The 18324-nt window shown below is 36.4% G+C and overlaps 1 protein-coding gene across 3 annotated transcripts in view; it reads right to left on the reverse strand.

The window, feature by feature from the left end:
* LOC113064070 (SH2 domain-containing protein 4A-like) overlaps positions 1–18324 on the reverse strand; it is a 28533-nt gene that overhangs the window by 3833 nt on the left and 6376 nt on the right. Inside the window, exons 1-7 of one of the 3 annotated variants that reach the window (XM_026234608.1) lie at positions 16578–16674; positions 11668–11990; positions 5905–6052; positions 5058–5154; positions 3824–3865; positions 3657–3698; positions 599–830 (exon numbers count right to left, since the gene is read on the reverse strand). In XM_026234608.1, coding sequence (XP_026090393.1) covers positions 599–830; positions 3657–3698; positions 3824–3865; positions 5058–5154; positions 5905–6052; positions 11668–11839 — 733 coding nt within the window. In that variant the 5' untranslated portion in view covers positions 11840–11990; positions 16578–16674. Of the gene's footprint in view, positions 1–598; positions 831–3656; positions 3699–3823; positions 3866–5057; positions 5155–5904; positions 6053–11667; positions 11991–12897; positions 13254–16577; positions 16675–18324 lie in introns of those variants that run through there. The other 2 variants (XM_026234607.1, XM_026234609.1) reach the window with 2 other exon arrangements.

Consider the following 18324-nt stretch of genomic DNA (forward strand, 5'->3'; position numbering starts at 1 on the left):
TTCATGTATATGTCCAGCAGGGGGCGATTTAAACTGCAGAAGTGTAATTCCTAATAAAACACACTGGATGGCGTAATATGAGCTTTTTGAGTGAGTCATAACATCTGTCGAGCTGATTCACACCACCAGGATAGTGTTTAGAACAAATGTTCATTAAAACCCACCCAGGAGATGATCGAGATATCCTTTGTTAGCGGAAACCAAAGAGATTTCAAACAAATGAGAAGCCATTATATTTCAGTGACATTTGTTTCTACTTTTCAGCCTTGTTATTCCTGTTGTTGCAAAAAGAACTGCAAGATCTCAAAACCTCCAGTAACGTCTTTTTTAAGAGAATCTTTCTTTTATTCTATATTTTAGTTTTATTTGCAAATGGGTGATCTCGTGAAGGCTGACAAGAAACATGCAACTCATATTTAACCCCAAAATAGGAAATGAAAAAAAAGAAATAATATTTTGAACACGAAAATGTGACCTAGTATGAAAATCTTTACAATCAGGGACAATTAATTCCCTGATTAACACACACACACACACACACACACACACACACACACACACAGGAGAGTTGAAAGCTACATAAACACCAGACTCTCACCTCTGCTGATCTGTGGTTTGGGGGTGTCTTGGGGGTGGAGTCTGGAGGTGTCAGGTAGCTGATTGGTCGTTCTGTCCTCCATGTCCATGTAGCCAGGTCTGCTGAGAGCCGAGGGTGTCAGGAGGCAAGATCTCGAGTGGGCCCGATAGCAAATTGAGGACAAGACTGCTGAGTCATCCTCTGAGTGTCCTGACTCAGCCTTCTCTTTGGCCTCCTGAGGCTGATGGGATACCTGCCATAGTAATAATAAAAAAATATTTATAAAAGAAGTACAAGTTGGACTGAGTGTCCAGCTACAGGTCTAAACCGAGCACTGTTACTGTCCTAAAACATCCGATAGGGGAAATGGAGAAAAAACCCAAAGATGAAATATCGTTTAAATGTCTTCATTATTTCTCATAGACTATACAAGATTAAATATAGAGCAAATGGGAACTTCAGCTAAAGTCTCACGTTTCTCAGATTTGTCTCCTGAGAAACAGACCACAGCTATTTCACACGTCTCCTCTAACGTTTAAGAAGATCTCAGCAATGTCTCAACATCTGAGCAGAGATTTGACTATCAACTAAATTCATCCCAGATCAAATGGCCAGGTCACATCAAGTCAACAAGCATCTCATCTGTCTCGTATTTGTCCTAAGGAATTTTAGGAGGAATATATAAAGTAATCCAGAGAGATTTTAAGATCTCGTAGGCCATGAAAGATGAAGCTCTGAAAAACAACATTTGCCCCTGTAAACTTACATTTAAGACGACACCAAACAATTGTTATTTGGTAAAACTCAAACACTGTGTTAGTCCCTTAAAATAATGTCAAGATGGCTCCAGACGGTTCATTTCATATAGTAAATTAACTAAATAAAACAGCCTAAAATGAACTAAAGTAGCCAAATAAAAAACCCAAATTACAATATAAAAGAGCCTAAAACAAAACAAGTATATCCTAAAAATAACCTAAAATGAAACAGCCTAAACTACAAAATAAAAGTCAATGATTTTTTTTTACATAGAAGCCTAAATAAAAAAAAGAGCCTAAAAATTAAATAGCCTAAAATAAAATACAGTAGCCTACAAATGACCTAAAATAAATAGTAGTCTTATTAACAGCTTATTTAAAATAAATAAATAAAAATGATATAGCTGAACAACAAAACATAGCATAAGAATTAAGTCTACAACTAAACTCCCTTAAATAGACAAACATCGAATATAAATCTAATTAAAAACCTCTGGAGCTGCCAAAGATAGCAGATATTGCATGCCTGGACTGTAAGAAGCACAGACCGTGTTTAGTGTTTCCACACACACACACACACACACACACACAAGATGGAAGAGAAATGTGTGATGTACAAGGACTTGCCCTGCCCAGGGGCTTGTGGAAATTTAGGGTTAAAACTGTGGTGAAAGAGAGAGAAATTTAAAAAATAGGGAAAGAGAGGTCCCTGCCCAAACCCCATGGGACAATCCCACAATCCCATCTATCTGTGACTGACAGGCGCGCAGTCTCGCACGCTTTAATTCCCTGATCAACTTTATCAACCATCTGCTCTTGAAGAACCCAGGGACCGAAATCAGCCCCTGGGCTCTCTCAGGTCCTCCTGTAGAGCACACACAGGCCTCACACTGAGAGCAACGCACCATACTCTCCTTCAGCATATAAAACGAGTTACATATCTAATATACATTTCATAAATCTCAATCAGTTAGGCTTATATATACACACACATCATGAGTTTTACTCTTCTGGGTGCGGGAATGATATGGAAAATGGAAGTGACACTTAATGTATCAGCCTGTGAATGAACAGCATGACATCTTCTGATTTGCTGAAAAGCAGACGAACTTGGGAAGAACTAGTTTTAGATTCATGCTCGCACACTCGTCTAACACTCTGTTTAAAGTGTGTCATGTTTAATAAAGTGTATGTTGTGTTCAGCTGTTGTGGGGTCGCGGCAGAGAGAGACAGCTGAGGGTAAAAGGATCTCAAGATGAGAGCACAAGGACAGCTGCTCTGACCTCTGACCCCACTCATCCGGAGCAGAGAGACAGAAGAGACCACCGACATTCTGGGGAGGACATTCCTTTGCACCGACACCATGTTTACACTGCACGCGGATGACGCACGCAAAATTAGAACGTGTTGGTGTCAGTGTAGATGAGACTGAGTCATATAGATGCTGACCCAATTTTATTTACATTATCAGTTTTTTATTATTCATTTTTAGCATCACAAATTAAAGTATTATTCATAGAAAATATAATAAATAATCTATAATTAATTAAATTAGTATGTTTATAATTTCTTAATATTAGTGCATGCGTGCAGAATAAATATTTCTTATTTAAGACACTATTTCAAGAAAAAAAAATGAAAAGGCAGACGGACAGAATGCATGCATGCAGAGAATTCCTCACATGCTGATCTGCTCTGTGTTAAACGCCAGCAGTATCAATGAACAGAGGCTGTTAGATGGCGGGACTTTCCAGGGGCCTCTGGTGTAAATGAGATCTCTGTGGTCATATAGCATATCGCATCAGTCCAAACGGCCTGCGATTATGAAAAATGACTTGGAATAGTATCCTGCACCAAAAACTTTTATAACCTGCTTCAATCCAAGAGGAAAAATAGATTCATGGTAATGTGAGAAAACATGCATTTTTGTGTATTATAATGTAATAAATATGTGCATTATATTATGTGAAACTGAAAAGAAACCTAATAAATATTGTAAAGTGATGAAAATATATTTTTACATTTCGAAATATATAAAATGTATTCAGATACAAATGTCTTTAAGGCAGTCTAAGATTTTTTCTTTTAAATTAGCATTTTTATCAGGCTCCTCCTCATCAGTATTTACACTTTAATGGCAATGAAAAGGTTATTAGTCAGTTATTGAAATGCCTGATTTTCAACAATGTCCAATGTCATTTCATTATATATATATATATATATATATATATATATATATATATATATATATATATATATATATATATATATATATATATATATATATAAATGAAGAAAGGTATGTCTTTGGAAAAACTTACATTTTCTGAAGGTGCTGATGGTTTTTCTTCATTTTCAGGTATCTGTGGGATATTAAGAGAATGCATTTATAAGATATATAAAGTATATATATATATATAAAGTATCCTGTTGTGACAAAACATCTCACTTAATTTTATATCATATCTAGCGCAATACCGGAACACACCTGTGGAGACGCCAGAGTCCTAACCTCTTTGTCACTGTTGCCCTGTAAAAAAACAAAAAGACTTAGCAAAACTCTTCCACACTTCTGTACATCATTTAATCACCACCATAACAAAAGCTGATACAATAATCACATTATCATATATAATAATCAGCTGCTTCATGATCAGTGAAAAATCTGGGCATTTTTTTCTGACTCTTGTGTGGCTCTCCACTAATTGGCCACTATGAGCCACATGTGCCGCTGTACAGGGACAGATGTTTGTGTTTAGCAAGTAGAGGATCACAGTGTGGTGATACTGGCCAGCACATCTCCTCCCAGGAGTGCTCGCTGCTGGTGTTGCCATGGAAACCCTAGTGACCCCCCCCCCCAACCTCAGTATAACAGGAAAGGTGGTGAGATTTCCACATATTAAGGGAAAACCTCGCATAGACCATTTTGAAACACACACTTCGTGTCTGAGATCTTGACTGAGATACAATTCAATAATACATGAAATTAAAGATGACATCAATGCACTTTCACAACCTGTGTCCAAACCTACAAGAAATTCTGTTGATCACATCCACCCATTTCTACTGTATTGTGAGGGGTGGCCCTGCCCACTCCGAAATCTCACTGGTTTGAAATCCTGCTTTTCATAAAGGTGCTTTAGATATCTAGTCAAATCCGTTTTCAGCATCTCACACTGCTTCAAATTGCTTTTCACATGGTTGGAAAGTTGTCGCATCATTCCTGTAAAGGACATGGTGTTACTGTATAATTTAGGCTGTCTGTCAGTTTAAAATCGCACGGACGCCAACTGTCCACACACAGATAGACAGACAGACAGACATATTGATTAAATGTGCAGAGAGATGGAGCCATACAGAGCTGAGGAATGAAAGAGTTGTTGTGCCTGAGAAATAGAGAGGAGGGTTGGTGTAGGAGGGCTTTTTTTTGTAGAAAGGATAAAAAGAAATCATGGAGGAGAAGGGAATGAAAAAAGGAGGAAAGGAGGGCGCAAAAAGAGGCAGAGACTGAGGTTTTGATTTATTTGGCTGTTGAACGATGGCTCTCCCTGTGGAGAAAGTCCGTCTCGCTGCCCCTCGGCTGTGTCCGGGATTGATGGCGGGCAACAGGGAGGTCACCTACACACACTCGCACACACAGCTGCATGAATACACAGCGGCACCAGTTTAAGAGTTGAGCAGACGTGGAAGTAAACAAACACGCACGTGAGCAACACACCTACCTTCAAGTTCAGCTGAACTCCTGACGGTGCTTTGGGAGGAAGGTTTTCTCGCCCTGATCGGTTTTTCAAGTTGCTCTTCAAAGTGCTGGGATGGTTGCTGAAATACATGACAAGACGTGTGAAACACAACTAACAAGTCTACGCCCTTCACAGTCAAACACGTTTTCATTAGAACACAGAATTTCATTAGATATTCATTTTAAGTTTACTTGTTAAATATGAAAACATAAAATGGTTAAACTACATTTATTTAAATTACCATTAAAAAGTTTGGGGTCAGTAAAAAAAAAAAAAAACACACACATATATATATAAATATAGGAGGGATGCATGAAATTGATCAAAAGTGACAAATTAACACTGTTATTTTTCTACTTTCTATTTAAAGTAACCTGAAAAAAGGTAACAGTTTCCATAAGTACATACATTGATATGTAATGCTTTCCATATCAACAATGAAGACTGAAAATTCAGGTTTGCTATGACAGAAATGAATTACATTTTAAAATATATTCAAGTAGATGAAGTTTATCTATTTTACTGATTAGTGTTACTGTACTTTTTATAAATAAACTTAGCCTTGGTGAGCACAAAAAGACATCAAATACCTTATTAACCCCTAACTTCTGAACAGTAGTTTAAATAATATCTATACATTAATAAAACCCCTTTTAAAAATCAAAAGCAATTTTAATGCACAATTTTAATGATATTTTTCAGATGCTATCAACCAAACAAACTGGGGGCTGAAACTCATACTATAGGCTGGTTTATAGAATTAAATATAAATTAATGCTATACCTTTATATCCTGATGCATTTGTTAGTCTTTAAAGTTTTGTCCGTACCGTGAATTGTTGAGGACGCTGGCAGTTTTTCTCTCTCCAAACCCTGAACAGATGATCTTGGAGGATTTGAGCTCATCCATCTCTCCAATGACAATGACCTGCACGTCTCCATCTCGTCCCAGCAGCCAACTAACACTCTTGCTATTACCTGCAAAAGGGAAAAAAACTGACTTAGTGGTTTCTACCAGTTGAAACACAACAACCCTAGTTTAGTGATTATCATTTACATATTTAAACATATTATACTTCACAATTATTTATGCATCGTTTCCTGTTCTTATGAATGTACTCAAGCATAACATGATTCAATGTTAAAAGGGGGAAAAATTGAAAACGGTTTAAGGCTGCTTATTGGATCAATAAAGCTAAACATTATTTTATCACTACATTTTCCTTTATGAGAAGCTTATGGACTACTTGTCAAGTCTTAAGAACACAAAAAATGAAGGTGACATATCTTGTTCAGTACTGTTTGAGAGAGAGAGAGAGAGAGAGAGAGAGAGAGAGAGAGAGAGAGAGAGAGAGAGAGAGAGAGAGAAAACACTTGACGGCAAATAAGGAAACCTTCCCATGATGAACTGGTTCTTCTTGCAGGCCTTGTGGCAAAATAAGATTCCAGTTGAACAGCCTGACTGACACACTCATGATCCCAGTCAAGAGAAAACCAAACAGGCTGAACTGCCATACTAGCTAAAACTCAGCATTCCTGCCAGTGACTCAGTGGGTAAATTAAAGTTAATGTTAGCTAAATAACATTAAATGAGGCAAATTCACTGAATGCTTAAAAGGTATTTAATATTTTAAAAAAAGCCAATTTATCCGATTGTAAATCTTAGGAATTAATTTTTCCTTTTTGTTTGTTTTAATCAATAGTAGCAGCAGTCAGTGTTGTAAAACTTGAGTCCTGACAAGACCAGACTCAGGTCCATCTTAAGTCCAAATTCAGATTTTCAGGAGCAAAGGGATTCAGCAAGGAGTAGCTCATTTGAGTCATAGAAAATATGTGACCCTGGACCACAAAACCAGCTTAAGTGTAAATTTTTCAAAATAATATTTGGCCAAGATACAACTATTTGAAAATTTGGAACCTGATGGTGCAAAAAAAAAAAAAAAAAAAAAAAAAAAAAAAAAACCCTGAGAAAATCGCCTTGTGTCCGAGTGAATTCTTAGCAATGTATATTACTCAACAAAAATTTTGTTGTTTTGATATATTTATGGTAGGAAATGTACAAAATATCGTCATGGAACATGATCTTTACTTAATTAAATCCTAATGATTTTTGGCATAAAATAAAATCGATCATTTTGACCCATACAATATATCTTTGGCTATTGCTACAAATACTGTATACCCCAGTGACTTAGGACTGGTTTTGTGGTCCAGGGTCACATATGGTCTTGGACTCTGTCTCTTCTTCTCTTTCCTCCATATTAGGCATTAAAAAGGGTGATGGTGACAAAACAGCATCTTATAACAGAGATCAAGTCTATGCAGCAGTTTAAGGCTAAAACCTTTTTCCTTTTAAAAACTTAAACCTAGATGTGCAATTAGCCCAGGTTTCTCCTTCATTATACACTATCATTCAGTTTGGGGTCGGTAAAACTCGTCAAATGTTTTAAAATAGGTCTTATTCTCACCCAAGTGACATTTACTTAATCAGAAATACAGTAAAAACTGTTGTATTGTGAAATATTATTATAAGATTTCTATTTCAATATATTTTAGAATCAAAAAGTCTTCAGTATCATGTTTCTTCAGAAATAAATGCTGATTTGCTGCTCTAGAATTTTGTTTTGTTTATTATTATAATTAATGTTCGAAACAGCTGTGATGCTGAATATTTTTGTGGATTATGTTCAGAACTGATGAAAGCAGCATTAAAAAAGAAAAGAAATCCTTTCTTACAATTTTTACTGTCACTTTTGTTTTAATAAATGAATCCTTGCTAAATTAACGTATGCAAATATGCAATGCAATAAAATGGGTTATAAAACCAATGGCAAAAACCAAAACAAAACCACAAAAAACATCTGTGAACAACTGTTGAGAATTGAATCTACACTCTCAATGTTCTTCCTTCGTCTTCTTCCTCCTCCTCAGTGTGTTTTGAGCGCCTGTGTTTCCTGTATACTTCCTGCTTTGTTGGCAGTCATCTATGTGAGGGAATGGAACTGGGCCTGGCTGAAATTTCCTTCCTTGCTCTAAAAACTGGGTCAGCAAGAGAGGTGTTTCCCTGCTCACACAATGCAAGGGTCAGGATGTCTTCAAAGACTCTCTTTATTGTGTTATTTTATTACAGTTTTGCACTATTGTGAGACAGAACCTTGAATGACTTTGACATTTGATCCACACCATTGTCTATTACGCCTGTTTCACACATAATCTGTCTGCAGTGTGTATGCGTTGCGTATTTTTTTACGCACCCATGTTAACGGATTCCACCGTTCGTACTGCACACAGTTGCGGTCCGTCAGCGCGTTCCAGGAGCGGTGCGTCTGCAGCAGTGCTGCGATTGTTAACGTACAGAGTCTATTTTTGCTGTGCTGCAGGCGCTGAATTAAAGTGACAGCGAAATGCAGCCATTTCACAATAAATGTATACTAATTAAAGCCTACTGTGTTTCACACGCAACACATGGGTTTTGGCTAGATTTAAAACAAGAAAAAGAGCAACATTATACATGCACTTTTATAGAGGCAGAAAAACAAAGTTATTTAAGACCCGTTGGATTGCGTGTAATAAAGATTTAAATGCAAAAGGCACGAGAGTCGACTGTTTCTGTCAGTGGTGAGTTTTAATTTTAAATGTTTGTGATAGCCTAACAAGAAAAGTAGGCTAATGTTGTTTAAATGCGTTGCAGCTTGTTTCAGCAACTTATTATAAAAACCTAGCAGTCAAATGCATGAGTAATACGTTTTTTATATTTGAATTTAAATGCGTCTATGAAAGATTCTTACTGTACTGTGATGAAAGAGGTTTTTTTTATTTTTTTATTTGATATCAAAATAATGGACAAATGTTGTGTTTTGTGGCTTAAACAGCCGCGGATCAGTAGCGGACTGCAAACGCATCCTAAAACACATTGAATCCATGCTGCTTCAGCACCACATACGTAACGCACATGGACTGCATACACACTGCAGATGGATTATGTGTGAAACAGGCGTTAAGACAGGGTTGCACAGAGGCAGTCAAGATGTTGTGTCGCTATGTCTTGGGGAAACCACTGACCAGCAAGAACAGCTGCCATTGTCTCAAGGAGGTAGAGGACTCTCTGTTCTCCTCTGAGGTCAGAAACGCAGGGACCTGATAATAACTGCTTTGTAACTAAGCAAAGACGACTTTCTCCTGGATTTACCCATATCAACCTTAAAGCTGCGATAGGGAACTTTTGACACTCTAGCGGTTAATAAACAGAACTGCTTGCGTCTTGCGGAAGAACATCGTACTTCTCTCTGTTTATGTCTATGAAGAATCACAAAGGTCCTGGGTTACTCCGCCGCGGTACCCCCGAAGCAATCTAAAATAGTCCCAATATAAACACTTATTATAGGTGTACCTTAGTGATTCAGGACAAGCCAAAAACATGGTTTGGAAAATGGATTATGTGATTGGTTATTTTTTACCGGGAGCGACAGAGTTTCTGCAAATGGCAATAGGACCACTGGGATTTTTTCACAGATTATCTGTCTCATATTCTACTGTCAAGACATAATGACAGGTTTAACAAATATGTAAAAAATATTTTTTTTTACAAAAGTTCTGGCGAAAAAAAAATTCAGACTCTTCCAGTAGCAAAGCGGATATGCCAGATTCCATAAGCCCTCTGTACGTCTAACCAGTTTAAACGGGTTTGACTTTAGCTAAGGAACATAAAGTTTCATTTTTCATTCTTTTTAACAGCTCTGTCTCTTTATCTGCTTTACAGATACCCTCGATCTCTCAAAAGCATTCCTCTCATATCTCAGCTGTTCACTCCTCCCTCTTACCAGCTTTTAGACAGCTGTCCTCACGGAAATCTTGTATCTGTGACGTCCGTGACCTTCGGTGTTAAAAAGCGGTGAAATTAAGTGGAAAACCCCATGTTATAAATACTTCTCGACTGGATGTTTAGAGTGTTTCAGTGTCTCACTGAGGAGATCCTTTAACTAATATCAGATTCGGCTAATATTTGCCATGACATTTGTCCAATGACGTCCGGATGTCTCCTGCTCAGTCAGAAGACTGTTAACGTGGTCTTGTGTCTTGTCTCTGATGTAGATGTTCCCAGTGATTGCATCAATCACAGTAGCTCTCATCTCCTCGAATGTAATTAACTCGTATGTTTCAGAATCCTTTCTGTTGTCTAAACATCGCTCCCTCTCTGTGAGCCTATTCTGACATTACAAGATGTTTTTCCATGAAGTGAACCGGGTGCTATCAGCTAAACTATTCTGTCCTGGCTGAGTCATGTGCCACATTAAGTTTTAGACCATATTAAGTCATTTAAAGCCAGCAATAAAAAGCAAGAGCAGTTTTCTGTGCCTTACAGATGTGGGAATGGCAAACGCACTGATTAAAGACTTGCATTAGCAATTCAAAGGCCCCACATTCAAACCTCAAGATGTCGTAGATCTTTAATCTAGACAGATCCTGATGACCATGGTGATGACTTCAGGATGTCTGTCCTTCTAAAAAGACAACTGTATTTCTTTTGCAGAAGTGTCATACTTAGTCAAAAAGGATCATCTCTAAATATAGGATTTGCTTACATTTTATTTTGTAAATTTAGAAGCTGTTTTAATGATCCACCCACCCTTAAATCAAACTAAACTTACTAAACATTTCCTGTTTTTCTTCATACAATATAAAATGCACTGGTCAATCATTTTCAGTTGCAACTATGATGTATAAAAAAAAATAAAAAAAAAAAATTATATATATATATATATATATATATATATATATATATATATATATATATATATATATATATAAAACTGAAATTGCATCTTACTTAAATACAAATGAAGCAATAACATTATTTTTATTATTACTATCATTATTATTATTTAAATTATTAAGCTGTAATTGCAAAAACAAAATACAACTAAAAACAACTTAAAAATAATAATATAAATATACACAAAAAATAAACTTGATGGTCAGGATTTTAACGTTCTGTGCTAGGAAAGTTATTTTTGATAGTCAATAATAATAATATTAATAATAATGCTAAATGATGAATAAAATGGTCTCATCCAGGAGTACCGTATTTTGCGGACTATAAGTCGCACCTGAGTATAAGTCGCATCAGGCCAAAAATATGTCATGATGAGGAAAAAAAAACATATATAAGTCGCACCGGACTATAAGTCGCATTTATTTAGAACCAAGAACCAAGAGAAAACATTACTGTCTAAAGCAGCTAGAGGGCGCTCTGTCTTCAGTGTAGACTACAGGAGCACTGAGCAGCACAGAGTGCCCTCTCGTGGCTGGAGACGGTAATGTTTTCTCTTGGTTCATTTCTCTAGTTCATGTCAAATTAATTTTGATAAACAAGTCGCACCTGACTAGAAGTCGCAGGACCAGCCAAACTATGAAAAAAAGTGTGACTTATAGTCCGGAAAATATGGTAAATAAACAGAGGAAATATTGTATCACTGTTTAAATTTGTTTAAACAAAATACATAAAATTGTAAATGTAATGTACTGCATTAAAAGTTCTCGAAGAACTCACCTTCAATAAAATAAATTGACTAATATATAAAGCCAGTGCCCACCTGTCTTTGGTTTGGGTTTGAGTGGTTCCCTCTCCAGCTTGTCCTCACGCTCCTTCCAGCGGCGCACCTGCTCCTCGCGCATCTTCAGGAAGAGCGTCTTCTTCTGCTCGTCGTTCAGAGCGTCCAGCACATCCGGGTCGATGTACATGTCGTTCAAGATCTGCTGCAGCATGGCCGTGTGTGTGGTTCTCCTGATTATATCCTGAGATTCAGCAACAGTCCTTCAGTACAAGGATGTCGGTGGTAAAGACGAGGAAGCCCGGCTCGGTCCGTTCACCACACACAAGCTCTCATCACTAATTAGCAGCCATAAACTGGACACGCTGTCAGAAGAAATGACAGATTACAACATCTGGAAGCAATCGGATCTCTTTAATAGTTTGTTTGCTCTTACTCTTCAAGCGCAGCTGTAGATATTTTGTGTGTTATGTTAAATAGAAAGTCAAAAAAGCCTTGATCTTTCTTTTTTTTTTTCTTCATTCATAGATTTAATAAAACATGTATTTTTATTTAGGGTTGTAAGAGTTAACTTCAAATATATTAATAAAGCAATAATTTGAAATGTGTTTTTTTCTTAAATTGTATGGTTTCTTTCCTGATTTTCAAAGACTAGTTGGAAATTAAGAGATTGTGATTATTTTCCTATTTTATCATTTTATAAATGTATTATTCGGTCATAGCTTTGCAAAACAGAACAATCTGGTTATTAGTAGAAAAAGAGAATAGCAAGCGGTTTTCAAATAATAAAGAAAGCTTTAAATATTTCCATAATGCTCAGCTTTGGCATAATGCCATTGTAAACAACCTCTGATAAAGAGCATGTTTTACTCAAACACATGGTCTCCCGACTCTTTTTAGGCCTAGACTGAGGGGATTCCTCAGGAACAGGGGTTCGCTTCTGTCATCAGCAGACCCCCATCCATTCACAAGACTCTTCTGCTCTATTTTAAAGTGGTCTTATTTTGGCCACAACTGAACTGGCATGCTGTGACCCCTTTAAGAGAGACCGCGGGTGTCTGCAACTAAAAAAAGTCTAAGATCACATCATACACAAAAAAAGGACCGCAACGACGGCAACTGTGACTGAGACAAAACAGCGGACGTCTGCCTGACTGCCTACAGATACAACAGACTGCAGTTAATGTCCAGAAATGAAGACAGATATGGTGGCAAACAGAAAGTTGGAAAGAGAGAAACAAAAAAAGCCTGTGTGAAGTAAAATGTACTCACAGCTGGGTGCGGACGCTCCACGGCAGACTTTACTAAAAGAAGCAGAGTTAGTGCTTGTGTGTCCTTCTTGCCTTTGTGTATGACTTAGCTGGTGACATCACAGCATTCCATAGTCTCTCTCCCTCTCTCTCTTTCTCTTTACTCTTGCTCTCTCTAACAAACATACATTACACACTGTCCCTTGCCTTCATGTAACACGCACTTCCTTTCTGTTCCTGTAACTCTCTCAGGCTGGAGGGAAACTCAGGAAGCAGACTTCAGCTGTTGGCACTGCAAGCAAAGTAGCAGCATCCTGTTGAACAGAGACAGAGGCGAGAGAGGAGGAGGGGCGGCTGAAGGACAAGAAGAAGAAAGGACAGAGAACTAACTTTATCACTTGAGAAAAGGAATTTACAGAAAAAACACGTAAGGAGGATGAGTCCATATTGGCATGAGGCAATGCACTTTCAGTGCCAAAAAAAGAAAAAAAAAAGAAAAAAGAAAAAAGCACCTCTACAGTTTTTGGCTAGTGATAAGCACTTCCTCTCTGACTGAAATTTCCCTATGTTATCTTATACTGCAGAAAATCTCCCCTTGTAATTTCCTTATAAATCTTTCTTTGCTGTAACATAGACGAAGGACAGATTTACAAGCTTAAAGAGATTGTTAGAAAAATTATAATGTAAAAACAAAGCCACTTACCGATAGTTTTCAAACACGCAGTAGGCTTTAGTGTAATCTAGCACCAGGGGGCGCACGAGCGCACGAAACGGTCTTTGTTATCTGAGCCGCTCAGTAGTAGTTTAACTGCTGTAATGAATGCTATGACACTCTGTTAATTAATAAATAAGTTAAATTTGTGACTGCACAAATTTCCAGTCATATTCGACACAAATCCAGCCACTCTGGAATCTAGCTTTCCTTGTTTTTAATTGTATTATTCTCTCTAACTTCCTATTTGATTGGGCAGTTTTCATCCCCAAATGTGTACTTATTTTTATTTATTGTTTCCGAAGATATTTGCATATGGAAATGTAGCTGCCTGTATTTGCTTTGTTACTGTTTAAATACTGAAGTTTAACCAACAGCGCCATCTACTGGTTGTCGAGGACCGGTCTGTTATGAATTGACCTGATAACGTTGATTTAAAGAGATCATTCATCAAAAGGGGGTCGTTTTTTCCAAAATTACTAACTCTCATGTTGTTCTAAACTTCTGTGACTTAATTTTGTGGAACATAAAAGGATAAACTTTTAAGAATCATTACAGAGCTCTTCAAAACGAGAACAACTCATAAGGACAATGATGTCAATCTAATTATGTAACTCAAAGTCATTCAAAGCATTTGTGTAACACCTCAAAAATAATTTCCTACTTAACTTTCCCCACTACTAAAATGCATAGTTTAATATCATATTCAGATCCAACAGACACACACAGATACAAACAAACTGTAATATAAATATGCACGTTGGAGAATGCAAATTATGTCACCAAACAGTTACTGATTCCTATCAGCTTCCATTGTAAGGTGGAAAACAATACTACACAATTATTGCCTGTTCATCACAAAAAAATTATATCGTTTTTTTATTTTTTGTCTTTTTGGAGCTTGACAGCCCCAGCCTCTGCTTAGTATTAATAAAAAAATGCTCCTTTTCAATAAATAATAATAATAATAATAATAATGGATTACTATGAACTGTTATTATACAAGTTGCATCAACATTTTTCAAAACATATTTTTAATAAATATTTGTATTTAAAATATAATACATAATTTAAAAAAATAGTACAAAATATATGTATTGCTTTGTAAACATTGTTGTTTTTTGCTAAAACATTATTACACATCTTCATAGATATAAGCGTTTCATGTTGAATGGAAACAAGGTGATCTGAAACTTATCTGGAAACCATAGTAAAGGGCTGCTGTGTCCTCATGAGCAAATTACTTGTATCACAAGAACAACTACAGGGATATGGAATAGCAACTAAAAAACACTGACTATGGGTCGTGTTATGCAAGTCTGGTTATTTTTATATATATAAATTAATAAGCAAAACTGTTAGCCAATCACAGCAGTGGTCGTTTACTTGCTCATTTTGAATTCGGCCCACCAATTAAAACAGACGTTCCGCAGAGACGCCCAAAAACAGGATAGAAAATTGTCTATTACTTATAAATTGTGAGGTTTTTGACGTAAAAATAAGTGAACCTCAGAGAACATTAATAAAATAATAAAAAATGCAGTTCACGAGCCCTTAAATATTCAGCCACCAGATGGCGCGCCTCTCAACAGAGCAGATTCAAACGTTCACTCCATCCAGCATGGCAACTAGAATTCAGGCTTGTTCACAATGTTGATGTGCTCCTTAAGACACTTAAGACTGAGGCACAGACACATCTGCTACGTCCAAGAAGTACAAATGTTCAGAAAGGAGCTACATAATTATGCTTGTTGAAGATTTTTCAAAAATTTCAAATATAGGCCTACTGTTGAAAGTAGTTAGACTACAGCTTGGCTCATTATGAAGGCGCAACTGATTACTGAACTAAACTAAACCAAACAAGGGTTGTGCTCAGGATAGATAACCCAAATCTGGCTTCTATATGAAAGCACCACACCCACATAGGTCACTACTGACTCACATGAGGCGATTAGAGTAGTGCTAGACATCTGGACACTTTACAATGAATGAGAATCAATGAGAACAATAGAAAACAGTATTTCAAACGCCATGAAATTGCATTGTTTCTGTGTTAATTAAGTATTTATTTATTATTATATTTATACTATTATAGGGTTTATTACTTATGAAATATTATTATTTTTTAAATGTTCAGTTTTCATCATTTTTGTAGTTTTGTTATTTGCTTTTTTCTGTATTTCTGTTTAGATTAAATTCAGATTCATCTACTTTTTATCTCAGTTAGTTGTCAGGGCACTGGCAACATTCCTCATTTTCTTTTAATCGAAAGTTTAAGCTAGTCTACGGTTTAGATTTTATTTTAGCTTTATTTCAACTACTGAAAACGATTTGACAGTTTAGTTATCAATAACAACACATCTAGACTAGCCTACTTATCAGACGTTAAACATCTCTTCCTCTATTTTAAAGAGTCTTATCCAGTTATTTCTGTCTCTTACCATTTGTTTGTTCTTTTAAGTTCTTATGATTTATGTTTTTTTTTTTTATTTTCTTGCTTTAACTGGAGGCTTATGGGCATAACTTTTTCTCAAAGGTTATACATTCACTATCCAATTGAATTGGTCTGCAGTTGCGCTAACCATTGTAGGTCGTTAGATGGCGCCATAGCTGTTCCAACAGAATACGGTTGCACGACAATGCCAAATTGTTGCTGTTATGAAGCTACATCAAAGACGAGATCGAATCTAATCGTCAACTTCAGTTTGTAGCGTTAACGTTACTTTCGCGTTACAAATTAGCTATAACCTACAGCGTGATAATCTACAATCATGCGAATATTACAATCCTAACGTACATCAGTTAAGATGTCTATTTCATGGGCGTCTTCAGGATATCTAGTAAATTCAAAACAATTCGAGTTCCCACGTGCCACCGCGCTCTGGAACGGAAATATTCGTAGTTTAACTGACACTTTTATGCGATGACTTAATCATGACGAGAGTTTTTCGATTAATTGTGCAGCCCTACAAATATGGCGCATACAGTACCTTGGATGATACCTCGGACATTCCCAATAATCTCAACAACTGCAGTTGGACGCAAATTACGCAATCTGAGTTCTGCAGCCCGGTTTTTTTTAACCAATCACCCGAATCAAGATCTAAAAGCCATGTGACTAATGACTCTTTCGCCCTGACGTCAACACAACGCTGATTGGCTGATGGCACCACAACTGCACGCAAACAACCATCAAGTTTAGCTAAAATTGCAAAACGCTGAATAAACATAGACAGTAAAAGAAAGTGAATAAACTGTTTTTAGTAAACTGCATCACATCATAAATGTGCGGGTACCCCCCCCCCCCCCATTTTTTTTATACTCGTCTGGGAGTTTGGAGTTTTAATATAAATATCGCTGTTCGACAAGAGAAGGACAGCTTTGCTTCAGGTAACGTTAAGTTTTATTTTACCTTTTTGTAGTTTATATGAAGACAATAACTGTATCATCAAAAACTTACTCTTGAGGCCAATGCTCAAACGTTTTAATTTTCAGGCCCTATTTGTTGTGCAAATGAATGAATGGGCCAAAAACGCATTAAAAATGTAACTGTTTTTCGTTAATGGTGTCGTGTATGGCCCCCCGAGAAAGTGAAGTAATGAATGTGATTGTGAAATGAAGAGTCGAAAACTCAGGAAGGCAGTGCCTCGTCTCCGTTGGCTGACCTGTCCAGTTTCAGAACGCCTTTTATGATTGTAATTGGTTTGGAAGTTGGTAGGATGAAATATATTGCATGGAATATACCTTTTGCATGTACTGGTCCCCCGTATTAGGCGACGTTTTTAAATGACAGCGCATATGAAACTGCAAAAAGCATACTCCTAAAAGTGCTACCAGATGCATCCGCCATCCGCGCGCAAAAGCAGAACAGAATCAGTCACCCGCAATCGTGTTACAGTCGTGTGAAATGAGAACATTAAAGGCTCTGTGATGCTAGCTGAAAACAGCCACGGAATATAAGCCTGTTTCCACAGGGCTTGTAAACCGTATCTGTAGTGCAAACTGCATGATGAGGTAAATTGGAAAGTGGGATTAAAAACTTGTCATTTCTGCACCATATGAAATTAACTTTAGTTTTTAACTCTGTACTGGTAGCGTATTGTGTTTTTGCTGAAATGTTTTTATTATAAATGTTACTGTTATTACGTATATTAAAAATTTAGGAATATTTAACTTTTATATAAGTTTTAATATAAAATTATATAAATATTTATTATTTATTTTAAAAACCATATTAACATGGTTATGAGGACCAAACTCAAATAACCTGGATTCTATGCAGGAACTATTGTAATTTCATTAGTGTAAAGGATAATTTAACAGGATAGCTTTAATAGTGTCTTTCTCTTAAATGTTTAGTTGTAATTAATTTTAATTTAAGTAAAATGTTAATTCAGTAAGAGTCTGATTAAAGATAAATATCAGTGTCTTATATTAATTAGCATTCTAAAATGACATTCTAGCTCAAAATCAATGTTCTGTCATTTCATCAAGTTATTAATTATTAAAAACATTGTTGCATTTGCTTTAAATTCAGTAATATATATCGTCATTTGTTTCTGTCCTGTTTTATTTACTCATTTATTTAAAGTTGTGGGCCAGATAATCTGGATTTTTTCACAGCCGAATTCGAAACCCTGTTAAGCCCTGCTTTTTATTGTATTTATTTATTTAAATTTATTTGAAAAGGGACCAATGCACAATTTTAACATAAATGTTTCCATTTCATGCATTGTA

Source organism: Carassius auratus, chromosome 46, assembly GCF_003368295.1.
Source record: "Carassius auratus strain Wakin chromosome 46, ASM336829v1, whole genome shotgun sequence".
Classification (NCBI taxonomy): domain Eukaryota; kingdom Metazoa; phylum Chordata; class Actinopteri; order Cypriniformes; family Cyprinidae; genus Carassius; species Carassius auratus.